At 37.4% G+C, this 25,954-nt stretch overlaps 1 protein-coding gene across 2 annotated transcripts in view; it reads right to left on the bottom strand.

Annotated features, from left to right (window-relative positions):
- Positions 1-25,954, bottom strand: part of LOC149530440 (uncharacterized) — a 113,135-nt gene that overhangs the window by 55,425 nt on the left and 31,756 nt on the right. Inside the window, exon 5 of one of the 2 annotated variants that reach the window (XM_089809599.1) lies at positions 21,254-21,410. In XM_089809599.1, coding sequence (XP_089665725.1) covers positions 21,254-21,410 — 157 coding nt within the window. The remainder of the gene's footprint in view (positions 1-21,253; positions 21,411-25,954) is intronic. The other variant, XM_089809600.1, reaches the window with a different exon arrangement.

Consider the following 25,954-nt stretch of genomic DNA (forward strand, 5'->3'; position numbering starts at 1 on the left):
TCTTGTTATGTAGCCGACATGTTGTATGTAGCCAACGGACCCCTTCGGGAAGGTTCTTCGGAAAGTACATATTCACCCTTCAGGATTATTGTAAATCATCTTATCAAACATAATGTAATGTCTCTAGCATATGCGAATAATACAAGGAGTTCTGTTGTTCTCATATATTGTTAGTATGCATTAATTTCTTTACCGAAAACGGTAAACATTTGGCGTCGTTGCCTAATGGACCTGGAACAAAGGCGGAGGAATGAAGACTAAATGCCGAATCAGCTGAACAAGAATAAGAATAAGCTGAAGGAAAAGGACGAAATATGCATCGCATAGGAAAATTTAATTTTGGCACAACAGGCCGAATGTAGACAGGTTCCAGCAAATTACTGATAGACACTGTAGCACTGAAGAATTGTTGGAGGAAACTCGACAGCGGCTAGATTTGGTGGAAGAAGCAAGGGAGGAGTTTTTGAACCTGCATACGTCGAGGGAAGAGAATCCAAACAGAAGGGGATTGACTCGAACGGCTCAGAGCGTCGAGGGAGCACGAGCATGGAGTGAACTCTTTGTTCGAGATACACTTCCGGAACGGACAGCTTCAGTTGATGAAAACCCTTCTTCACCAAATAGCATGATTGTCCAAAGCAACGTGGGTGTTGAGAACAACACGGGTGTACAGAACAGCGCGGGAGTACAGAGCAGCGCGAGAGTGCAAAACAGTGCAGGTACGCAACAAACCACTCAACCTCGAATAGTGATGGCAGGACCAAAGGAAAAGTTGCCAAAATTTGATGGTGATGGAGCAACTGATCCAGTCTAACATTATAAAACATGCGAAACAATTTGGAGGGCAAATGGCGTAACAGATACAAACGACTGGGTTCAACAATTTTCGGCAACCCTAAGGGGGGTAGCAATCGATTGGTATGCCGATATGGATCCGCAAAAATAAACCAGTTGGGATGATGTTAAAAAAGAATTTACCACTGAATTTCAATTGCTACGTAATGACAATGAGATCGTAGCCGAGATATACAACACAAAATAGGGGAAGAATGAAATAGTCCGAGTATACACTAGGAAATTGAAGGACTTAATAAATAAAATGGAAAATAAACCAGCAGATGGGTTGCAAAAAAAGATGGTTCATTGAAGGCCTACACTCGAAATTGCGGAAGAAGATGAAGATTGTGCCGCCATTGTCATACACTAAAGTATACAATCAAGCAATGAACTTAGAAAATGAACAGAAGACGAAAAAAAAAAATAGAATAGCTCATCGGATTCAGATGATGACACGCCTTCGGAAGAAGATAGCAATGACAATGAAGGCAGCAACAAAAAGGTCTGAGCCCTCCAAAAGGATATGATCTGGGTGATGAAAGAATTTATGAACATGCAGAATGAGACCAAGGGAAATGAGCTATGGTGCACCAAGTCCAAGAAAGAAGGCCATACAAAGGGATCCTGTCCGAAGGACCAATTTTGCAAGATTTGTCAGATCATGGGACATTTCACAAAGGAATTCCTATTCAATCTAAAAACACTAGGTCCTCAGCAAGTGTTCCTAACACAAGAGGCTTCCACGTCAGGAGGGAACGGGAACACTAGTACAGAAGGTGCCACGTCGAGAGGGTACAGAAATAATCGGTGAGGGCAAAACAACAACAATGCAAACAATAACAATAACAATGGTAACCAAAGTCGAATTCAGTACAATGCGAACGGGCGGCCGATCGTTCAATGTCGTGCATGCAATTTGTGGGACCACTTTGCCCGAGACTGTACAACGGCAAGCGGACCAAAATTATTGTGCAGATGGTGCGGACCCGATGATCATGAAGATGCCAAGTGCCCGAAGTTGGGAGTAAATTTGATCACCATCGAGATGGATGAAGAGTAGGTTCTGACCATCACACGGAAGCAAGCAGAAATGTACCCCGACGCAACGGAAGAAAAAAAGAGATTGAAGGAAATGTGGGCCAAACTTCAGAAAGCAACGCAAGCGGAGAAAGCAGACCTAAAGGACACTGTCAGTACCTCAGCAAGGAATTGCGCAGAACAGAACATCGTACGACAGATATTACAAACCGAGATCCCAGTCAAAATCCATGATTTGCTGCTCACTATGCCTCAACTCCGTACAGCACTCACGAACATTGCTCCAACTGCTAAGTTACCAGAGCAAGGAAGGGAGAAAGGTGGCGCAAGTGCAGAAGATCCAATGTTGTTAGCCCTCTCATCTGGACGGCATCCGGCAGTCATCGAAATGGGAATTCTCGAGACTATTTTGACAGACACGATTGTGGACAGAGGGTTCGGTGTCAATGTGTTACCAGAGGACACTTGAAAAAGGTTGGGACAGCCGACACTGTGGCCACCTGCGTTCCAATTATTAATGGCAGACTAGCACGGGATCAAACCGTTGGGAGTCCTGATGGCACATCCGGTGACTATTGGAACACAACCGTTTTTGCTTGACTTTGTCATCATCCCGCTAAAGAGGAGAGGATATGATGCCATTTTGAGTCGAGGATGGCTCATACAAGCGAAGGTTAAGCATGACTGGAAGAAGAATACCCTATCAATGGAGCGCGGAGATAAAAGATTCATAATTGACCTGCACACACAAATGGTAGGTGAGGAGGCAACATCGTCGAATTTCGAAGGCAAAGGTGGAGAGGATAACAAGGGGAAGAAGAGAATGGAACCTAATGAAGAGGGAGTATTGAGACTAGGTGGGTCAAATGAGGATGACCTAGACTCGTTGAACAGCCTTTTCCACTGGCAAATGGAGGATTACAAGCTCTTTCCGAGCTGTAATATGTTAAGGGTCGACGAAGGTAAGAAAGAAAAGAGAAATGAATGTCTGAAGGAATACAGAGAAGCGGAAGAAGGAAAGGCGGTTGGGACTAAAGCTAAAGGGAAGAACATATAGTACGAACCCACAAAAAGGAATAATTCCACCATACGGTGAACAATAAGCAGACCGCGCAAAAAGAAAATGTTACAACAAACCACGAATATGGTAAAAAGGTGCCGACAACAAGGAAAACACATTGTACGGTTTGCACAGGAAACAAAGAGGAAGGGTTTAATAAAAGTTGCAATAGTAGGGAGTGAAGAATCTAAAATCAAGAATACAATTATTGATGGCAAGGGATGGCAGCCGACAAAATTGCACGCACAATGGGCCACGGAGGTGACGCAAAATAGAAGCAAAGTGTGGCAGGATAAACACATGAGACTGACAAGTTTCAACCGGGACAGTTGGTGCTAAAGTATGACAGACAAAATGAAATCAAACCAAGCAAGTTTAAAGTCAAGTGGGTCGGGCCATATCAGATCCAGGAAGTGGGTGATAATAGCGCAATAAAATTATGGATGCTCGACAAGAAGGAATTAGCTGATGCAGTGAATGGGTCGAAAGTCTAATATGAAAGAAATAACGCACCTCCGTGGACGAACAATTGAGAAAAGAACGACTGTAAATACTGTATATATGTAAATACTGCACATATGTAAGATAAGTAAAGGTAGATAAAAGACAGAGTTAAACATAATTTTGGAGTGCCACTGCAAAGTAATAAAGTAATAACGTGTGAAGAAGTATTAAAGTGAAGAAGTATGAAGAAACACAGCCTACTGTACGGCCATTTAGAAAAATGGGAATGATGACCTAAATACCGTACGGCTATTCAAGAGTAATTCACTGAGATATTAAAGCCTCCGTACGACCAGAGGAAGGCAAAAGGATACAACTAGGCAACCATACATTCTAAAGAAAAGAACAACAGGATACTATGGACCATACTGTGACACCGTACGCCCAGTAGGGAGCAGCGTATGGGAAAAACATTTCATAAGTGATGGACTCATATAAAGACCGTACAGATGGAGGTGTATTAAAAGCATATTAAAGACAGCTGTACGGAGTTAAAAAGCTAAGATTGAATGGCGAGATAGGGAAATTGAAGCTAAAAAAGACCATACGGCCTCAAGAAAGTCAAAATAACAAAGTCTGAACACCGTACGCAGAAGCTGGCCACCATACGGAAATTGGAGACAAGAGGACCGCGTGAAAGGAAGGCCATACGGCGCATGATAGGAAAAGGTTTGGAATTGACTGTACGACAAGGGCGTACGGCTAAAGCAAGAGGGAACATGAGCCGTACAGTGCACAAAACAAGGATAAGTTATGAAAAATGAATGTCGTACAATGACTATCGAGGAGAGAATACAAAACCGTACGGTATGAGGAGATAGAATTATTTCATAGTAACAAAGAAAACCATACAGCACATTTGGAAAAGAATTGAAGAAAGGAAAAGTCCATACAACAGTGGAGAAGAAAAACTAGCCATACGGCCACTACAGTAAGCAAACAGGAGACAAATGGAACTCCGTACGGAGTTAGGTTGTGCTATAACAAAAGGGATTAAAGAAGCTGCACTGACAGAGGTACAGTAATAACGGAGGCCATACCAGAGCATTCAAGAGGAAGGAGCCGTATTCTTCAAGAAATAGGAGTCGTAAAAATAAAAATAAAAAAGATGACAGATCGAAACAGTTCGGAATGAGTAACACATGATGTCAAAGGGAGGGAAAACATAAGCAGTTGCCAGAAAGAGTGTGGAATCAAAAGAAAATCACAAAAATGGTGTGTTCCATGCAATTTTCTATGGGTTTCAGAGTGCTAATTTGGCCTTGGTGGCAGGGGCACTACCCCTCGACCCCGCCCTGAGCACGCCTGGGGCGCTGCCCCTCGACCCCGCTAGACCCCCAGTCATTGCGGTTATCAATTGTGGGAAGTATGACCAATTGATGAGACCTAAAGCTATTGGAGGCATGGAGTATCAGAGTGTTGTAGCAGCAGTAGAGAAAGTAGATGGAGGAGTGCAGGTGACAGACCCTCTACCACTAGCAGAGGAGAAGGATAAGGATGTTCATTCGTGCCTTGCTGACATCCCAAAGCGAAGCAAGTCCCTGGCAGAGTTGGTGCTTATAGAGAGAAGTCGAGCAAAGGCTGGGCAGGAAGCTCGGGAGACGGCAGAAAAGGCTCGAGAGGAGATAGCCGACTGACTTGTCACCCAGCAGATTGCATGGGAAGCGGAGCAGACAGCCCTGTTAGCACGACTTGAGGAAAGTGCACGAGGGAAGCAGCAAGCAGAACAGCAACTAGCAGCAGCGGAACAACATTTGACAGCAGCACTACAGGAGGACTCAGTGAAGAAAGCTTATGATCAGAAAGAAGTTGAATGCCAAGAGGTCACTTTGATGCTGAAAGAAGTAGTGGAGAACTCTTAAATCAGAGCTGATTTGAAGGTCCAAACAAATCAAGTGTATCAGCTTCGATGCAACCGGTCTTCACAGTCTAAGACACAGCCTTCTGGTTCATGATGTCTTTTTATAATGTCTATGTTGTTTTTATGAATAAATGTAATTAGTTGTTTGAGTTTTGTTGTGTTGTCGTTCGGAGACGACTTTTCTTTTTGGGGGGGTATTATATTGTCAGTAAATATTGTGTAGCCGACAGGGTGTGTGTCAGGATGCATCCCATTGGTATATGCCCTTCGGGAAGGTTCTTGTTATGTAGCAGACATGTTGTATGTAGCGGACGGACCCCTTTGGGAAGGTTCTTCGGAAAGTATATATTCACCCTTCGAGATCATTATAAATCATCTTATCAAGCATAATGTAATGTCTCTAGCATATGCGAATAATACAAGGAGTTCTGTTGTTCTCATCTATTGTTTGTATGCGTTAATTTCTTTACCTAGCACGGTACACATTACTTTGTCAAAAAAACATTTGTTAGTCACAATACATAGTGGTCATTATTTTATGGGCATTATGTAACTGGATTCTTGCAAAAATATACTCCCGACCCTCCTTTAATACTAATATTTGTTCAACACAGTTGTCAATACTGAGTGAATACACGCCTCAATCTAGAGGAATGGCAATAGGAGATATCTTGAAGAAGAGACCCATCAGTTCGTATACTTTTGCTTATTAGCTACGTAAAAATATTCAAAAACTCCAATAATATTAAAGCCTATCCACCGTCACGAGAAAATCGATGCCACTAGAAACAATATTTTGCAACCATATTCACCTCATACTTGAGCCTCTAACTATATTTCCAAAACTTCCTTCCTTTCACTTCTCAACGTGTTTTTCTAAAGCGACATTAGAAACAATTAAGTTCTTGGAAAATATTTATTCCAATACCCAGTCGATTCAAAATGTTTTTCGTGTATACTTAAAAATTTCAAAGTTGAATGAAATATATTTCATAACCAATGACTTATGGCAATAAGTCTTCTGATGCTCAACAATAATTAGTAGATGGGTTATTTCCAAACTACAAATTGTTACTGATGTCTTCTCTAATGAACTTTTGGTAGCCAAGTCTATCAAAATTTAGCTAAACTTGGATAATATAGACCCTACATAGAGGCTGCACAAATATTCTTGTTGCAATTAGCTGGCTTACTTTCAACTTATGATCACCAAAAGATATGATTTTGTTCATTGTCAATGCCCACAAGAAATTATATGCTCAGCGCAAGCTTGGTCAGAGGAAAATATCTTGTCAACAATATGTGTCCAAATGCAAACTCACGGAACGATTCCACTGCTCCCAACAAACAACATTAACAAGCATCAAATATTTGCCTTGGTTCCAATGTTTCACACAGCTTCACAACCTTAATATGATATTTTCCCAAAGCTTCGTTTAATATTCTTTAGGGTAAATAAACACTTCATTTTTCAACAATGCATTCAAAATAATAATGACTATTTCCTTGGATACCTTCCAATAAAATTGAGAAGCTAGGGAAATCAAATATTTATAGGACTATGATTCCGCCATGGAAAAGTTTAGCATCCGAAAACATTCACGCCACAACTAATTTTTTTTTTAATTCTCAAATCTTCAAATTTGGCTAGTGCACTTTTGTTGCTCATAAAACCTCACAAAACTGAATACATGCTCTGATAAAACCTTTTGATTAAACAACCTGTAAAAAAAATTTATTTTTACACAAACCCCATAGGATGGCAATATCAATGTTCTGATACCACTGTACAGCTTAACTGATATTTAATGCAACCAACAAATGAACCACTAGATGCTCATTAAAATACCTTAGGATACATTATTGCAATATACATCAGCAATACAATAACCAAATATCTAAAATCCAATCTTAAATACAGTTACATAGTCAGATTGGGAAACTCAGAAAGAACCTGTAGGTTCGGCATAAACTCCATCTTGAATCCACTGCAATGATGAATTGGGTCTACATCCAACGCACCAGAAATGGCCTGAAGGTTTTTGCAAGTTCGAATAGAAAGCTGAAAGCTCTCCCATGTTTCTCCAAGAGAAACTCAAAAATCAAATCCAAAATGATAAACCAAGCATAACCCAAGCATACCCAAAATGAATTAGTTTCCTCCTTTATGTTCAAAATAGTGACCCTTCAGTTTCCTTTTCGTCTTTTTCTTTTTATCACCTTTACACCACTTTAATATTTATAGGTTAAAAATTGACCCATTATGAATTTGTATTAATCTCCCATAAGCCGAATTTAGTATTTTATGTATTTGACTTCAGAAAATCCTAATATCCCAAAAAGGGAGCATTCCATTTTATAACTGCAGGAGGATAAGAATGATTTTTTTCCTTTCACAAAGGCAAGGGTAGTGTTGAAGATCAGCAACAGGCTATTGAAAGGACTTTCTCTACACCAAGTACAAATACAAATTGAATCCAATCACCAAACCCAATAAGCTTTAGCTCCATGTTCTCCAAACTCTAGTATGCGCAAATCCTGTACAAAGAAGTATACATGCAACTCCTATAGGTTGTTTACACAAAAGTGAGTCTTTTTCTAGACACCGGATATACCTTCAGACAAGCCTCACAATAGAAAAAATTAATGGTAGAAACCCTTGACTCTTGTGGCCATACGAATAGTCATTTCTTTTGCACACAAATAATAAGTTCTCAGCATTTTGAGATGAGAGTGGCTCAACAAAGGTTGAAGTGCTTCTACAGAATAGAAATATAAAAATAACACTGAGAAAGAATTGTCAGATATATTCAAGCTAAGAAAACAAGATATTTGAGGTTTTGTAACAAATATTTACAGCAATTAATATGTGCAATAAAAAATTTCAATGGCTTGATGAAAACCCTTTTTATTTGGCCAAAAAGAAGTCACGACAAGTATATGTTCACCAAAGCTTGGCTAAAAAAATAGATCTCCTGATAATTATAAGTTGTACCTTTTTTCAAGAATTCACGACATATAAATAAGCTTCTAGATACTTCACAACAAATGTGTTCCTTATATTTTTATATTCATCCTTTTCCATGGCCATTATATTTGGTGAAGATTTAATCTCATCAAACCATTTTAAAAAAATAGAATATCAACCAAGACCCACTAGAAATGTTACTATATGACACAATGACACCAACGCCAACTTAATACATCGCAACTGAGGGCTATGGCACATTAATCTTATTTCTCCCAGTAACACCCAAGAAACATTAATCCAACTGAAAATCCGTGTAACAAATATGTGGGTTTATGCATGTGAGTACCATAGTCTTCAAACACACAAGAAATATTTTATAATAGTTTTAATATATAGCAAACCTTTAATATCTGCATATCTCAACCAAAAATAATTCCCAGTAATAAATTAAATATATCTCTGATAAAACTTCATGTACATATATCTTGAAGAAACTTTATAGGCTGGCGGAAAAAACAACTCTAATGCCACTGTAATTTCTCGTCCGGGATATTAAAACCCAAACTCCCAAAATATTTCCGAAGTTTAAATAGAAGATCTTATGCAACAAAAACTTCAAAATAACCATTTAGTAACTACAAAATACTCATATTTAAACAACTTCAGATTTGTTATTGCATTGTCAATCCAATAATACAATATCATAACTTAATCCAATCTTAAATTCAACAGTAACAATCATATTGGCTAATAAAGATAAGTGAAAGCACAAGTGAGACACCTGGTGTGATGTCTCCAACGGACAATGGGTTTCCATCCACTATCTTTTGCCTCGAGGGTTTCTATCCATAGGCTGGCTGAAAATTGAATGCTTCCCAAATATCTCTCCAAGAGAGAAAATGGTAAACCAAAACCATAAACCAAGCATGCTCAAATGAACCAAGCTCCTCCCCTTTAAGGCCCAACGTTGTGACTTCAATTTCCTTGACTTGTCTCTTCATATTTCTCTCTGCTTGACTTTTTATATTTCTTGTATGTCTTATTCTACTTTTAATTAATGTCTCCACATAATAATAAAGTGAAATATTAAATAGTGTAGATTATTAAACCTTTTGGCATTAAAAAAAATAACCAATTGAATTTAGAAAGCCATGTGTAATAGCTTGTTGGAATGCTCTCGGTGAGAAGCGCCAAGTCTGATACTAAAGAACCAAAAATACGGATCCTTGTTGACTTACCACAAATAGTAACTATCTTGAAACCCTTCTATCATGACTCCAATCTGCCTGAAACTGAAGAAGCCTATGTCTAAATTCACACTAATCCCCACAAAGTCCTGGGTAGCCCCATGGGACCATAGTGAAAAGGATAACAACTCATCATAAAATAATGACCTAGAAAAGAGGGGACATTACACCCAACCTATCATGACTATGCTATGGGCTATTCATAATCAACAATGCATCTCTTTTGTTGTGGCATGTAGATTGGTCAATAATTTATTCAAGCATCGTGAAGAAAAATTTAAGTCTCAATTGCACAAGGCTAAGGAGTTTGGTACAGCAATAAGAGTGATGAGGAAGATGAAGAGTCACATGAGGATATGCAAGACTTTGCTACTACGCCTCCAAGTTGAGGAAACCTAAGCCTACGTGACAACAAAGTTGAAGAAGGTGCTTGAATGGAGCCTGCCAAGCTAACATTGATGAGTCAATTGCATGTAAATGCATACACTATTAACAATCCTTTCCATTGGCAAGCAGTACTGGTTTGTTGAGTACGGAGTTCTTCCTTTTATAGAACATGTGACAGACCTAATCATTTCTTTTCAAAAGAGTGGCATCCATATGGGAAAAACAAGTTGCAGATGAGTTTAGAGATTCCCACCCATCATTTTCGGCATGTGATTGATTGGCATGATGGCATAACAACTTGGGATTCAGGCATCCTCGTATTTGATGATTGGCTTCATTGGGATTTCGACAATTCTGCGCATGACAACGATTATATCAAAGTGGAGGAGCAGATGCTTATGAACATGCAAGAGCTTTAGGGAGGTGGCATTCGTGATCACAGTGGAACATAGAGATTTTTGGTGTTATGGCTTTCAACACCCACACTTGATTTGGGATCCTGGAGCTTTGCAATTGGCAAACTATTTGATGATGGATTGTTAATCAATTAAGTGGTCCAAATTTTAATAAATATTATTAAGGACCTTTAATTCATTAATAAAAGGGAATCAATTCATTAAATAATAAATAAATAATGTTTGTCAGCCTATTTGTAACTTTTGAGAAACTTCTTGGAGGCATTTGTAAGGCATTGGCGAGCACCATAGGTAGGCATTGAGGAGTTTACGTATTCTTCATATTTCTAGAAACTGAAGGCTAAAGGTGATTTTTATGCAGTTTCAGACATGGAAGATCCTCCCTATTTTGTATGCACAATTTCGGAGGTTAGTGACCACCGTAGTTTTTTATTGGAGATATCATTCCAATATTTCACATTGAGCCTCAAATCTATAAAGTCTCCTTTTGAAGACCAATTTGGTGTAAACAGCAATATATATAAAAAATACGACATTCACATCTTTGGTGCATATTTGTGTATTCTGCATCATTTTCGAGTTCATCTGTGTTATACTTCGGCATAATAATACTCACTATATAAAGACACCATCTCGACTACATACTTCCTCGTAAAACCCATACATACCCTATGTGCAAGGTTTTATTCTTTTTCAAAGTTGAAGCATCAACGTACGATTGAGATCTCACTGATTGTAAGGCCTAGTACGGCAATACTAGAGGCCAACCATATCAAAGGGTGTCAAGTGGCAGTATCAAGTGGTGGTGTCAAATGCTAGTGTATGGTGGCAATGTGTCGACTAGAACAGTGGTAGTGTGCTGACTAGTATGGTGGCAGTGTTGACTGGTATGGTGGTAGTGCACTACTAAGTAGGGTGGAAGGTCTGTACCATTGAGGTATGTCATTTGGTACATCACACAAGAGCAATAGGGACATTTAAATTCAGGTTGAACTAGAACTAGTAAAATTAAAATAGCATACAGCCTATACTTCAAATTTTATTATGGCCAAATATGCTTTGGATCTTATGCACATAAACTATTGAAGTCTATAGAAAAGTTTCTCATATTGCAAACACCATCTTTGTCTCTGATTAAGGTTAAAGTAATTATTTCTTTTGACACTATTTTCTCTTTGTTGGCAAGCAGTGATAAAGGCAATAGCTACAACCAAGAAATACAGTCCAAAAAGGAGAAACATGTCAATGTGTGTGAGTTGTACACTGAATATACCCTTCTTATAGGATCAGATACTGATAGATAATAATAAATATAAATTAGAAGAGCTTAGGCTTAAAATGATATGGTTTACCATCTATAAGAGAGATATATCTAAGGGGTAAAATTAGTCACCATCCTAAAATGGCTAAACAAAAGGCAGTTATCAAACCACGAGATCATTCCAATGCTCTAGCCTATTTAAAAGATATTCAATACTCTTATTAATGGAAACTTATTAGCCATATCATGAACCTTGAAACTTGATGCACATCTCTAAATCTGGAAAAAGGTATCATGAGCCCAAATCGATGTAGATACCCTGTTTAGATACTGCCATAAGAATAACAATTTCTCCATTTAATGACTAAGTTCTTATTGTGGTCAATAACATACTAACCAAACCAATAGTTATTAATTAATCAATAATCAATACAATGTGGATGATGTATGTAAATCCAGAACTCCTGTAGGTGAAAGTCTTGAGAGTAAAATATTTGGATTGCCAAGATAATTCTCGCATTCTAACAATTAGGAATCCTCCCAGAGGTTCTGCAATATGGAATTTCATATTGAAATGCAGACCTCTAATCACAAACCATTTTACTTGATGAATTGGGAATGAATAAAAGGACAAGTTTTGGGGGGATGCTTGAGGTGGACATTAGGCTCTAGGGATTGTTGCAGAGCTACAAGAGGTAAAGACCTTTTTTGAGCAACACTGGGGAACCAAAGTGTGTGACTATTTAGAATTGTGTAAGGCCCCTTTGGGAGAAGAGAGCAAATGGAAGAAGTTGGATGGTCTAGAGATCCTGGATCAGCAAAAAAAAACTATGCAAAGGATTTTTAACAACAGAGTTATCATTAAAACTATGAAAGATGATAAGCTTATATAGTGTGCTGCTAAAAGTGCCATCTGCGTAGTCAAAATAGGCTATCAGATACTTGAAATTTAACGACAGAGTATCATTAAAACTATGAAAGATGATAAGCTTATATGGTGTGCTGCTAAAAGTGGCATCTACTTAGTCAAAATAGGATATCAGATACTTGAAATGGATTTAGCAAATGAAAATTGGCCAATTACATTGTTTTGGGAGAAGGAGTGTTTACCAAACGATAGATCCTTTGCTTGGCTTGCAACCAAGGGTAGAATTTTGACTGATGATATGAGAAAGAAATTTGGTGTTCAAGGCCCCTCCAAATGCAGTCTACGTGAAGAGGCTAAGGAAGATGCTAATCATCTCCTCCTTAATTGCCGGGTGGCCATAAAGGCTTGGAAAATTGTGTAAGCCAACTAAGTTGGCAGTGTCCTCTTCCAAGAACCTTGAAGGACCTATTCTACTGTTGGCCTTCTAGAATGCCAAGATCAGTCTTTTCTCGCATTTAGAAAATATGTCTGTCAATTATCATTTGGGAGTTATGGATGGTTGAAACCAAATGATGGCTGGGTCAAAGTGAATTTTGATGGTGCCTTGGTTGTCAATGAAGGCCCATCAGGTATTGGCTTCACTTTTCATGATCAGCAGGGTAACATAGTGGCCTTTGGGCTATGAGATTGACAACTGGCTCTAACAATGTAGCGGAAGGTAGGCTCTATCAACTATAAAGACTGGATTAGCTCTAGGCTTTAAGAAAATTCATTTGGAAGGTGACTCTTTCATGATTAGTAGGAAGAATGAAAATGATAAATTGTAGAATGACACCTCCAACCCATAGTTACTGCAATTAGAGAAGCCTTAAATAATTTAAAAGACTTCAAGGTTTCTCATGTTTGTTGTTAAAGAAAATTTCAAGTGAACAAGCTTTCAAAAAATGGACTTTGTCCTTTGACAAGAAATTTGAAGACTTCAGACCAAATGGTCACCTAATGAATAACAAGCATGTGAGGTTTTAACTCAACCCTAATTCAAGAAATGGTAAAATGTAGTTATAAGGTGGTCAGATGACATCACTCAACCCAAGATGATAGGTGCAATTGAAGTGTGATATCTTTTAAGGATCCTAATTCTATCTTTTTTATTTGTGGTAGAGAAACATTTTAAGCAATCATGGTAATAAGTAGAAGGAATGTCTTGTCAGTGCACAAAGGCGAGAGACAAAATAACATCTCGTTATTAATCTGGACTTTCTTGTGCCAGGCCTTTATTAAGTGGCATCGACATGGCTTTAAAGGAAGTTTTATTCCAAATTGGTGTGACTGGTTTAGTGTGGAGGTTTTAACAAAGGATGGAGGCAATTTTCTCTGAGTCAACTTTGTTGTAACAGAAAGGTTTTCCCAAACTGGTGAAGAAGAAATGGCTGAGGAGTCTTCTAAAGATCAAGTCAAAAGAGCAATTGATGTAGTCATTCGTGTTTTAGAAAGGAAGTTCCAAGAACACTGTTGGTGCTGGAGAATGAACATAAAAATAATGTTAATGGTTTTAGCTTGGCGTTTGCAAGTAGGGAGAGGACATCAACACGGTGAAATGGCTTATCACATCTCTGTTCAAAGTTGAGATTTTACTTGGATTAGAACATATTCTTGAATGGGCGGTCTCAGGTGTAGGCACTGACAGTTTTGAATGTTATGAGAATGAGAGGGATGCAAAAGTGTTTGGCATTGTTCCCTTTGTTAGGTGGGTTGGTTAAAATGATAAGGAAAATTGCATGGATGAACACTGGGCAGCATGGCTGAAGCTGAAAGCAGAGGTTCAGAAGCATAAGGAAGGAATCCCTGGAAACTTCCTGCTGGGTGAGAAGCAGCCTCCAAGTTAGAGCTCCATGCCAGGTTTGTGGACTGCATGTGAAAGGCTAGCGAAGAACCAGGACAACCAAATGTTTTGATCAATAGCAAAGAACCAGGACAACCAAATGTTTTGATCAACATTTTGTGAATGATGGTTTAAATTATCAGTAGGCGTTTCTAAATTTTGATAAAGATGATGTTATTGTTATAGATATGTTTACTTGTATACTGGGTCGAAGGTGTGCAAATGTCCAAATATCAATGTTTTGTTATCAGAAGATATGTATAGGGTCTATTAGGTGAACTTATATGAGACAAATGTTGTAGAAAGTGCTAGTTGTAGAGGAGTTATTCATTACTCCATTTTGTTAACCTTATATAATTAATCCTTTATATATTTATGAAATATACAAATATATTACTAATCAGAAAAAATTAATCAATGCAATTCATTAACAGCATATTATGAACATATATATATGGATCAAAGTTTTGAACAATATTAATCAATATTGTATCAACTAAATCAACAATCGCTATTTATTTAAATTAATAAGTAATATGTGCCTCCTAATATTAATTCCTATTAATATTTTTAAATACCCTATATTAATAATTAATGGCTTCTATATTATTTCCTAAATAATTAATAATTAATACTAAATCTCCCATATTGTTTCCTATTAATATTAATATTAATATTATACTTACAAATTGTCACCCATGAAATGAGGGTAAAAAGAGTAATGCTCAGTCATTTAAGGATATATATGGCTTGGGAAAAAGACATAAGGGCATAGTGTTTTGAAAAAAAAGTACGTAAATAGAAATGAACAAGCAAGAAATAAATACCAACAGAAGAGGTGGAAAGGATATCCATGTCACAATTTTAGGAAGGAACCATATTATAATCAAAGGCTAAATTAAAGGAAAGCCAAAATTACAGGGAGAGTAGCTTTAAGAAAGTTAACTCTTCTTTTAACAAAGGTTAGTAACTTTACTTTTTTTTACGTTATTTTTCTTAAGCTTTATGAATAAGATATAATTAATAAGACACCTATTTTTTGGAAATGTAATGTTTCGTTCCTGTGCTGTATGTTTCGTAGTATCAAAGACTTTAAAGTAAGTCTCAGAAACAATGAAACGCAAACAAAATGATGACCATACGTAGAAGGTGTGTTGGTCGTACGATGATGATGGGATTGACCATACGCTGGAAATCAGGGAGAATGCATGGTCATACAGTGAAGGGTGGAGTTGTTCGTACGGTGAGGAGGGATGTTTGTCGTACATTTACTGGGTATTATGTGTGCGGGTGACACAAGCAACTCACGAATCGGAAATCAATGAGATTGAATATGCTCCATATAACATAAATCATATAGATGCCAAAAATTCACCAATAGAGAGATATGCCAAGGAAAAATAGGGTATGCAAATTATCGCTGAAACATAGAACATATAACAGCAAACCAAGATGGTGCTCCAAATGTGCAAGATCTGAAGAAAAGCAATACACCAACGAAATAGGGTGAGGATTGAATCCCACCAAAACTGGAATAGCCAAGTAGGGAAGATTCTCCACTTCCGAAATGGCGAACAATACGAAATTCCAACACAAATTGCAATACAAAGAAAATAATCCAAATTGCCTGCCAACTACTACCTACATGTCGTGTCTAAATACCTTTCGGAGAAACTCCCGAGGGTTTACAAAGATAGCCGACGGCAACACCTATGGAAACAATTAAAATAAAATGGGTTCGAGATATATTATATCAATTGGAACCACAAATACATATATTATTAACTTGGGCCCCGTATTAATTAATTAAAGTAACTAATTAATAGTCTTTTAATTATATTGTTTAAATTTTGGACCAATTAATTAATTAATTAATTTAATTATTACATTAAAATTTGGAGACATGACAAATCCTCGCTGCCCAAAGTTTGCTTGCCCTCAAGCAATCTATCATCAGATGAAACGCCAACAACTCCAGGGTCCCAAATCAAACACGCAAGCGAGATAAGTGAAATGACATCAATCCTCCACAGCACCACATTGCCATCAAACTTTCCCTGCGCCACTCAAATATAAATATTGTCATGTCCTCAGTCACCAGGATCCCAAAGCAAACACACAAGCGAAATGAGTCAATTGTCATCAAACCTCCCTCGCACCACATTGTCATTAAGCATCCATTGCGCCACTCTAATATAAACATTGTCGTAGCCTTCAACAGGATCCCAATGACACAAATTGATGAAATCTTTCATGTCATTATGTTCAAAAATCTCTTTGGGTATGGTCATGCACACAGACGCCAATGCTGGCACAAACTTAGCCACTAACACAATCACAACGACCACTATTATATTCCTAACAGACAAAACCTTGAGGAAGAGAGCTTTGGTGGTGAGAATGTCGACGAAGGGGGGCTCAGCCTGAGTATCTTAGCGACAGGAGTTTCGGCAAAGGGTGTCGTGATGATGGGAGCCTCAGCAAAGAGTACCTCAATGAAGGGAACCTCGATGGAGAATAATTCAGTGAAGGAAACCCCGACCATGAGCACCTCGGCGAAGGGAGCTTTGGCAGAGAAAGCCCCAACAGAGACTACCTCGCAACCAACAAAATTTTAGTTGCAGATAAAACCTCGGTGGCACAAAGAAACCTCGACTGAAGCCTCGACAGCGAGAAATGTCTCAATGGCGACAAACGTAGCTACTGCGATGGACGCAACCACAATGATGGACACACAATGATGATAGAGATGGCCATGACGGCGTCAACGGACACAACTACGACGATGGATACAAACTCAACAACCAACACAGACTTGACATCAGTGATGGAAATGACGATGCTAACAGACACGATAGTGATGGCCATGATGATGGACTCAACAATAAACAGGCTGGCCGTGACGACAACAAACACAATGAAGATGACGAACATGGCAACAACAACGTGACGAACATGACAATGGACTCAAAAACAGGCATGGCAGTGGTGACGACAATGGACACAATGACGATGATGGATATGGTGACAATGACAACAGACACAATGAGGGTGACAAACACAACGAAGGGCATGGTTACGATGAGAAAAACAAACAACTATGGTGACAAACACGGTGACAATGACAACAAACACAACTATGGTGATGAATACAAGCATAATGACAGACATATATCCTCAACGATGGACATGACCACAATGATGGACATAGCTTCGTGATAGACACATAGCATCGACAACAAACATGACCTCGGCGATGGACAAAGCCTCGGTAACGAACGCAACCTCGATGACAGATTGAGCCTCAGTAACAGACAAAGCTTCTATGACGGACACAACCTCAACAACTGATAGCGCTTCCACAATAGATAGTGCCTCGGTGACAAGAATAACTTCAATGATGGGCACAACTTGATCCGTCCATGTCTTCACAATATCCATGCAAGCAACATCTTCATTTTTTTGGTGTTCTCCCCATGTTGGTGTAGTAGAAAGATTTAGTAAATCCTCCTAGAGCAGCCTTGTAATCATGCACTCATTCTCCTCATGTAATGCATCACCCTTATCATTGTCATCTATTTTCTCCCACTTGTGCAAATGAGATATTAGTTTTTCTTCACAATGCTTGAAAACATTACTGACCAATCTTTACGCTACTATAGAGGGGATACATTCTAGATTACAAACAGCCCATAACATAGATGTAATGGGTTGGGATATTTCATCCATCTCTTCAACACACGAAATCATAAGACTCTCCATAACAACTGAAATCTTTGTATCATGATCTTCCTTGATGGTGACCAAGAAGTGATAAAACATATCATGGACCAAATTTTCCAATTCAAGATCTAAGAGGAGGTTACTTACTTTGACATTTGTACAATTCTCCAATGTTGTAGATCTCCTACCAAAAGGGTCACTACTAAAGTCATCAAGAGTCTGAAAGCTATCAACTATTAAAAGCAATATCTCTATCATGGTGTTATCATCATACGGTGCTTTAGGAATCGAAATTCTCAAGACCTCATTGAGACACGCTGCAACTACCAACCTTTTTTCCTTGTCATGATGTCTCAAAAGCTTGGGTTGACTTAAGGCATCCTTAATCAGCGAGAGGATTCTCTATATAAATCTTGAAAGTAATTGGTCCACCTTACACAAACATACTTCCAATATATCTATATATCTAATGGAAGATCAACACCCTCGCTGAGCTCTTTGCCAATCTTTTGTAGTTCCTCCAACCACCACTCTCCATCATTGTCCAATTCCATAGTGTGATCCAAATACCAAAATCTCTTAATCATCCCAACAGACTGGCAAGATCACTGGCTCTAATACCACTGTAATTTTTCGTTCCTATGTTGTATGTTTCGTAGTATCAAAGACTCGGAAGCAAGTCTCAAAAACCATGAAACACAAACAAAATGATGACTGTACATATGAGGTATGTTGGTTGTACGGTGATGCTAGGGTTAACCGTACAGTGGAAATTAGGGAGAATGTATGGCCGTACGGTGAAGGGTGGAGCTGTCCATACGGTGATGAGGGATGTTTTTCATACAATTACTGGGTATTATGTGCGTGGGCGACACAAGCAACTAACAAATCGGAAATCAATGAGATTGAGTACGCTCCAAATAGCATAAATCATAGAGATGCCAAACATTCAGCAATAGAGAGATACGCCAAGGAAAACTAGTGTATGCAAATTATCACCGAAACATAGAATATATATCGACAGACCAAGAGGACACTCCAAATGTGTCAGATCTGAAGCAAAGTAATACACCAACGGAATAGGGTGAGGGTTGAGTCCCATTGAAACCAGAATAGCCAAGTAGGGAAGATCTTCCACTTTTGAAATAGCGAACAATACAAAATTCCAATAGGAATTGCAGAACAAAAAAAATAATTCAAATTGTCTGACAACTACTACCTACATGCAGTAGTTAAATACCCTTTGGAAGAACTCCCGAGGGTTTACAAAGATAGTCGATTGCAACACCTACAGAAACAATTAAAATAAAAATGGGTCTAAGATATACTAAATCAATCGAAACCACAAATACAAATATTAGTAACTTGGGCCCCATATTAATTAATTAAAGTAACTAATTAAAGGTCCTTTTCGTATATTGTTTAAATTTTGAGACTAATTAATTAATTTAATTCAATTAAATTGCTAAATTAAAATTTGGGGACATGACAAGAAATGCCAACAAAGTTATAAAAGATTTAAGTATTAGTAGGTAATAAAGTTTATCGCATAAGTTGGATAAAATATATAAATATTTATTAGAAAATAAATTTATAAATAGTAGAATATGATGTGGAACTATATATGTGTGTATTTATAATTATAGGTTCCATCATGCATGATCATATATGAAAAACATATACATGGCATTGATATTATATATATATATATAGAGAGAGAGAGAGAGAGAGAGACTTGGAACGTATATCAAGTTCATACTTAGTTTTAGCATCAAGATTAGTACCTATATGGATGAAGGAACAATATATTTTGTGATGATGTCCATACTGATGTCCACTTTTACAAAAAAAATGATTGTTTGAAACTGATTACACGTTAATCAAATATCACATTCATGTGAACATATTCAAATAAAGCTTTTAAGAAACATATAGACCATTCATATGAAAGATATCAAACCATCTAAAGGAAAGACTCGAGAGAGAGATTACACACACACACATTTATGTATATTACAACCTACTACATCTATGAAACATTTATAATTATAATTTACTTATACTTGTTTAAATATTTTATGAATGTATATATTTCATAATGCAAATGAATTAGAATGTGTATGATAATCTTGGGACTTGATAGATGGTGTTTTGTAGGGGAAGGCAGAGTAAATCTAGAGAATGTACTCGTGTCAAGTGCCCCATGACAAGTAAATCCACACTCTCCCTAGGGTTGAGTTTAGTAAAGAAGTAAGAAATTGAAACTTAAACATATTAAATGCTAAATGTATTACGAACTTGGATGCGTACTTAGAAGCATTACATCCAACATATATTTGTGGTTTGAAGATAATAATATATACTAACTAAATTCTTTGATCACTCATTAACACAACCAATGGATAGGGAGTTTACATAGAAGAAGGAATAATTCAATCACTCTGGGGCAAAAGAGTCCCAATACAAGTGAGAAACATGAGGGAGCCTTAGGTAGATTGTTTCCGTACTCGACCAGCAGTAATTCTACCATCTGGAGTAGGGTCAGTGATTCAAAGAGCATCAAAGAATTGGAGCTTAAGCAAGTATTATAATTCAATTATTGTTTCTAAATATGATGATAGAGTTAGAGTTGTCTCAATTTGAAATAAACATAATCCAAACCCTAATTGGGGATTTTGCGAGAAAATTAAGTAAGACCATATCAGGGGTCATTACAAAAGGACATAAACCTTGCGAAAGATGTTATAAGTGATCTGTGTGATCATGTTAGTATACATTTTCAAAAGAAAACAAAAGAGCAAGTATTATCAACATCACAGATTTGACGCAATATCAGCCATGGATCGGAATTTTAGGCACCTCCACTAGAGCTGAGGCTGAATTATTAAGAGTGTGCCTGAAGCTTGGAAACACCCCCTCCTAATTTTTCATCAAGAGAAAAATACAACCATGCATCGATACTTGAGGATAAATGATCAAACTTATACATGGAAAAATAAAACAAAACAGACAATGAAAGAGAAGAAACTCAAGTACACATTGTGAAAGCAAAAAAAGAAGTATGCACATCCAGAAAAAGGTGGCATGCAGGATATATCAAACATCATCAGTCATGAAGCAAAAGAAAATTAAATTTTCAAGTTGTGCAATGCAACCAATTTAAGGTAATGAAAGTTCAGATTAAAAAAGACTCCTGACCTGTGGTACCTGATCTTGCAGGTCACTAATTTTGTCTTCCATGGTGCGGATTTCTTCTTCAAGCATTTTTATTTGATTCTCATAACAGGTTATTGTTTCTCTTGCCTTTTTTAAATCAGACTCCAAATTCTGAAATGATGGTGGAAAGTTTTCCCTACTGCACAAATGAGCAGTATTAGCATTTGAGAATAACAAAGCAGAATTTAAATATACAAATTAAGAAAAACATACTTCAAATTTCTTCCCCACATTGCTATTGTCTCATAGAAAGAATTGGAATGAACAGAAGTAAACGTACATAAGAACTACATCCATAAAGCTCTCATAGAAAAAATAACAGAGAAAAGACAACCAAAATGAAATAATAAGCATGCATAAAACCTAGCCCGTACATCTCACCTCTAGCCAAAGGAATTATTTGCATTTTTGTGAAGTTCTGAATAATAGATGTTGCATACAGAAGAAAGCCATATAGCTAAGAGAATAACAAAATTAAAAATAAATTCCTATATAGGCACATGAATGAAATCTAATACTGATGGATACAGCTAACTATAAGTTATTTGGTTTCCAATGTCCAACTCATACATGAAAAACAACTCTCCAATCTGTTGGCTAAAAATTTTGCAAGTCACTAGAACTACAACTTAGAGAACAGGAACTATTGGCAGCAATGTAGTGAGATAAATTTCTCATCTCAATAATAGGGGAGGTTCCCTTCTTACCATAGATGGCTACAATAGAAACCTAACTGGAATTGATGAATGGGTAGTTCTCTGAATCAATTCCTCTTTTTTTCAAAAAATGATTTTACTCTAAAAATAGTGATTTGTGAATTAACAAAAGGTATCTATTGCTACGATAATACCAGTGGCTTAGAAATTGAAATAAGAACAACTTTAAGACAGCAGTTACAACTTCAATTATGTGATTGAGAATAAGAACTCATAGTCTCTTAAGATCAACCCTTTTTGAATAAAAGCTGAATATCTAATAAGGTACAAAGTATCTTATCAACTATCCAATTTGAAAAGATATACTAAGAATTAAAACCAAAATTCTTTAACTTTTCCTAATTGCAGCCACTACTAAACTAAAATAATCTTGTTTCCTAAAGCTCAAAGTCTTCAAGAACAAAATCAAATGCTTGAATGCTTCACAAAGATGATTTAAAAAATTGAACAAGAATAAATTGATCGATGCCACATACGAAAACAATGATCAACTTCAAGCCTAACAATGCAAAGTTTGGGAAAACTTGCTTCTTTATTCAATTCAGAAATTTGTATCAAGAAACACACATTTTTCAAGTTACAAGCCTAGCCTTCTCGATAAAGAAAAAAATGATTATTTACAATGAGCTTTCTCCTTTATATAGAAAAAAGGAAAGAGAAAGGTGGAGGGAAAAGGAGAAATCCTCAACCACCTTGACTTATTCCCTAACTAAGTAAATTGACTTATTCAAAGTTGCATACCTTATGCGATTGAAACTTGACTACATGAGTTGATTGTTTCGAGACATTTTATCCTATACTTACAACATAATTGCTCTTTACATGTAATCTTTGTCATTCTACTTCAAAGCATATGAAAATTTTGAAATGTTCACAGAGTCTCAACTAGTTTCAAAAACTTTTGCAGTGAATCATGCACAATTTCAGTATCTATTTCACCGGTGTATTCTACAACCATGATGATCTTTCGGTATGTACTTACTGCTTCCGAAATTTCTTTGTTGGAATCTTCCTTTTTGCTCTGCAAATCATCTAGTGAACATTTCCAGCTTGCAAATGCATTCATCACACTAATATTGAAATCATTCGCTTCAAGCTGAAAGCAAATTGCTTCAGTGAACTCTATAAGGATATCTTCTTCTTTCTTGAGTTCATTGTTTTCAGTGATAACTTCACATGACATCTTTTTGTAACATTTTTTGATCATGTCTTCTTGATTATTTATCTTGATCACTGCCTCCTTTGCTTCTTTTACAAGTTGTTGCAAGACTTGTTCTTTGTTAGTCATCGCGTGCATGTAATCATGATATATTTCACCAGATGAGATCACTCCATACTCTCACAAGACCCCCAAATCAATCTCCATCATGGTGTTGCAGGCACCAATGTCTCCATCCAACAACTCTAACTGATGTTTAAGGGATTCTTGAATATCACTTAATTTGGCAATAGTTTCCTTTCCTTTTTTCAGCAAGATCTTGAATGATCTGAACACCTTGTGATCCAATACTGATGGCCCATTCATCTACAATCTGTGCCTTCCTCTTTATTTTCTCTATGCACTTGGAAGAAACATGTTCAACACTTAAAAGAAGATTTATTTATCTTTTCAATGGTTTCCAAAAGATGAGCATTCTCTCTCTTCAGTCTAGTTTTCTTCTCATAACTTGTCATTTATCTAGGCTAACAACTCAAGTGCATCCTGAGCATCTTGTGGACAACTCAAACAAGTTTTCTTCCCAAGCTTGATTCTAGAGAGCTTGTAATCAGCAGCTTGCATTTCTTCCATTGGTTTTTCAACAAGAGGTTCAACAACTTCTGCATACTTGATGTTGTCATCCACTACACCTCGAGAAACCTTTTTAGCTTTCTTGTTCTTTGAAGCCTTTGGTCTAACAACTTACATGACAAACTCCTCTGATGGGATTTCTTCCTTCTTCCTCTCTGCGTAATGGTGCTCAACAATTGGGGAAGGCTAAAATTAGATGTGCTAGCTGAAGTAGTAGTCACCATGGCCCATACTGGATCATCTTGCATAACAGTAGTGACTATGGTAGGAGTCTCAATTTGAATGCCCATAGGTGCAGGACTACTATGTGTAACCTCAGTCATGATTTGATCGAACTGAGATTATGTTACATCAATCAATGTCATGGACTGAGCTGAAGCAGCGGGGATTGACATAGAATATGCATCAAACACATTCTCATAGTTATATAGATCACCTTCTGTTTCTAGTACAGTTGTTATCGAGGACATGGGTTGTGCTAGGGTCACAATTACAAAGTTTTCAAGAGGTGGATGTTCACTGGAGAATAAATCCACTGCCATGCACAAAGGTGAATCAGAAGATTCATCTGATGTAGGTGTTGAGTCTGCAAGAGTTGCAGTTGTGTAAACCTCTATAAAAGGTGGAACTAAGATTGTGAGTTACTTTGCTTGAACTGTATCATCATCACTGGAATCAATCTGGATTGCTCAAGAATCAATTTCTTTTACCTCAAGTATCCTACTAGTGGTCTTTCCTCCTTTGGTTGTGAGCTATGGTAAACACTAAGTAGGAGGCTCGTCTGCTGAAGATGAAGTTCCATCCTTTCCTTTAACCCTTATTTCTATTATCATACCAATCGGACCAGTAAAATCAAAATCTTTTCTAGGTTTGATTTTGATGCACTTGAGGCTTCTCTTCTTCAACCAAATATTGGTATTAGCAAGGATAGGCTGAAAACAATACCAGATAGAGGTGTTCTCCTTGACCATGCTGGAGGAAGGAGAGGAAACTTTTCTATCCAATGCCAAATATAGTCAAGATCTACAATATGATCATCATCTTCAACCCCATCCAGGTTGATGCAAAGTTGAAGTCTACTATTGTTTCAATGTCAACCGACTACAATCCAAGTGTCGAATGTCCACCTCGGTATGCACATTGATCTAGAAATCTTCAAGGCGGTATAATATATGAATTGCTTCCTCATATTATCATTTAGTCCTCTCCAATCAAAACAACTCCTTGCCATGAACTTCTTTAAAGTGAATCTTTGAAGCTCAAACTCCACATTCTTAGCTTTTGGTACAGTGTCTAGAATAACTACCAATCTTCAAAGGATTTCTTGAAGAAATTCCTACTCCTGGCCTATGCAAGTTAGACTAATAAGCTTGTACCTCCATGAGTTTTTTGGCTAGATCCATGAGTACAATCATGTATGTAGGGTATCTAGGTAGAGTGTAAGGCTCTCCTTTGAAACATCCAACTCACAAATATGTGAAGTTAGGAAACTCCAAGAATATGCAACCATACTAATTGATTTTATTCCATGCCTTATCAAAAACACTCTTGTTTGGGAGTTCTTTATATCAAACAAGCACATGTAATGCCCAAAGAAGGCATCTTGTACTATGTGATAATGTATTCAGCTTTGCTTGAGAGGCAATTGATCATAATACTCCCAAACATGCACCAAAGATCTATCACCTTTGGTTGATAGACCTGAAAAAGAACCGAAGGCAGCAGCAATATACACTATGTAAGAATTCATATTGAATACTCTCACACTCACCAATTGTTCGCAGATTGAATCACTTATTAGTTCTGCCCAGAAGACATTCTTTTTTGCTCTTATGGTGAGGTGAATGTACTTGTACATCCAAGGTTCGAAAAAAATTGAATCCTTGAGTCCAGCTAGGCAGTTAAGTGACATGATCAGATCATTAACCTCCTCCTTGATATCACAACAATGCACACCCTTTGGCCATCTAAAAAGATTCGGCCTCTTAGTGATCAACCAATTAACATTAATATACCTAGAATATTCAGCCATGTCACTATTCCATCTTTCCAATACTTTGTGTTTGGTAATGTTGGTTATCACTAGAGTATGAGGAACATGAAATATGCGGTCAATAGTCTCTAGATCAAAACTAATGATCATGATACCATCTTGATCTATGATAGTTCAGGAAGCCA

This window comes from Cupressus sempervirens, chromosome 11 (genome assembly GCF_028749045.1).
Source record: "Cupressus sempervirens isolate cs-2001-9-10 chromosome 11, ASM2874904v1, whole genome shotgun sequence".
Classification (NCBI taxonomy): Eukaryota; Viridiplantae; Streptophyta; class Pinopsida; order Cupressales; family Cupressaceae; genus Cupressus; species Cupressus sempervirens.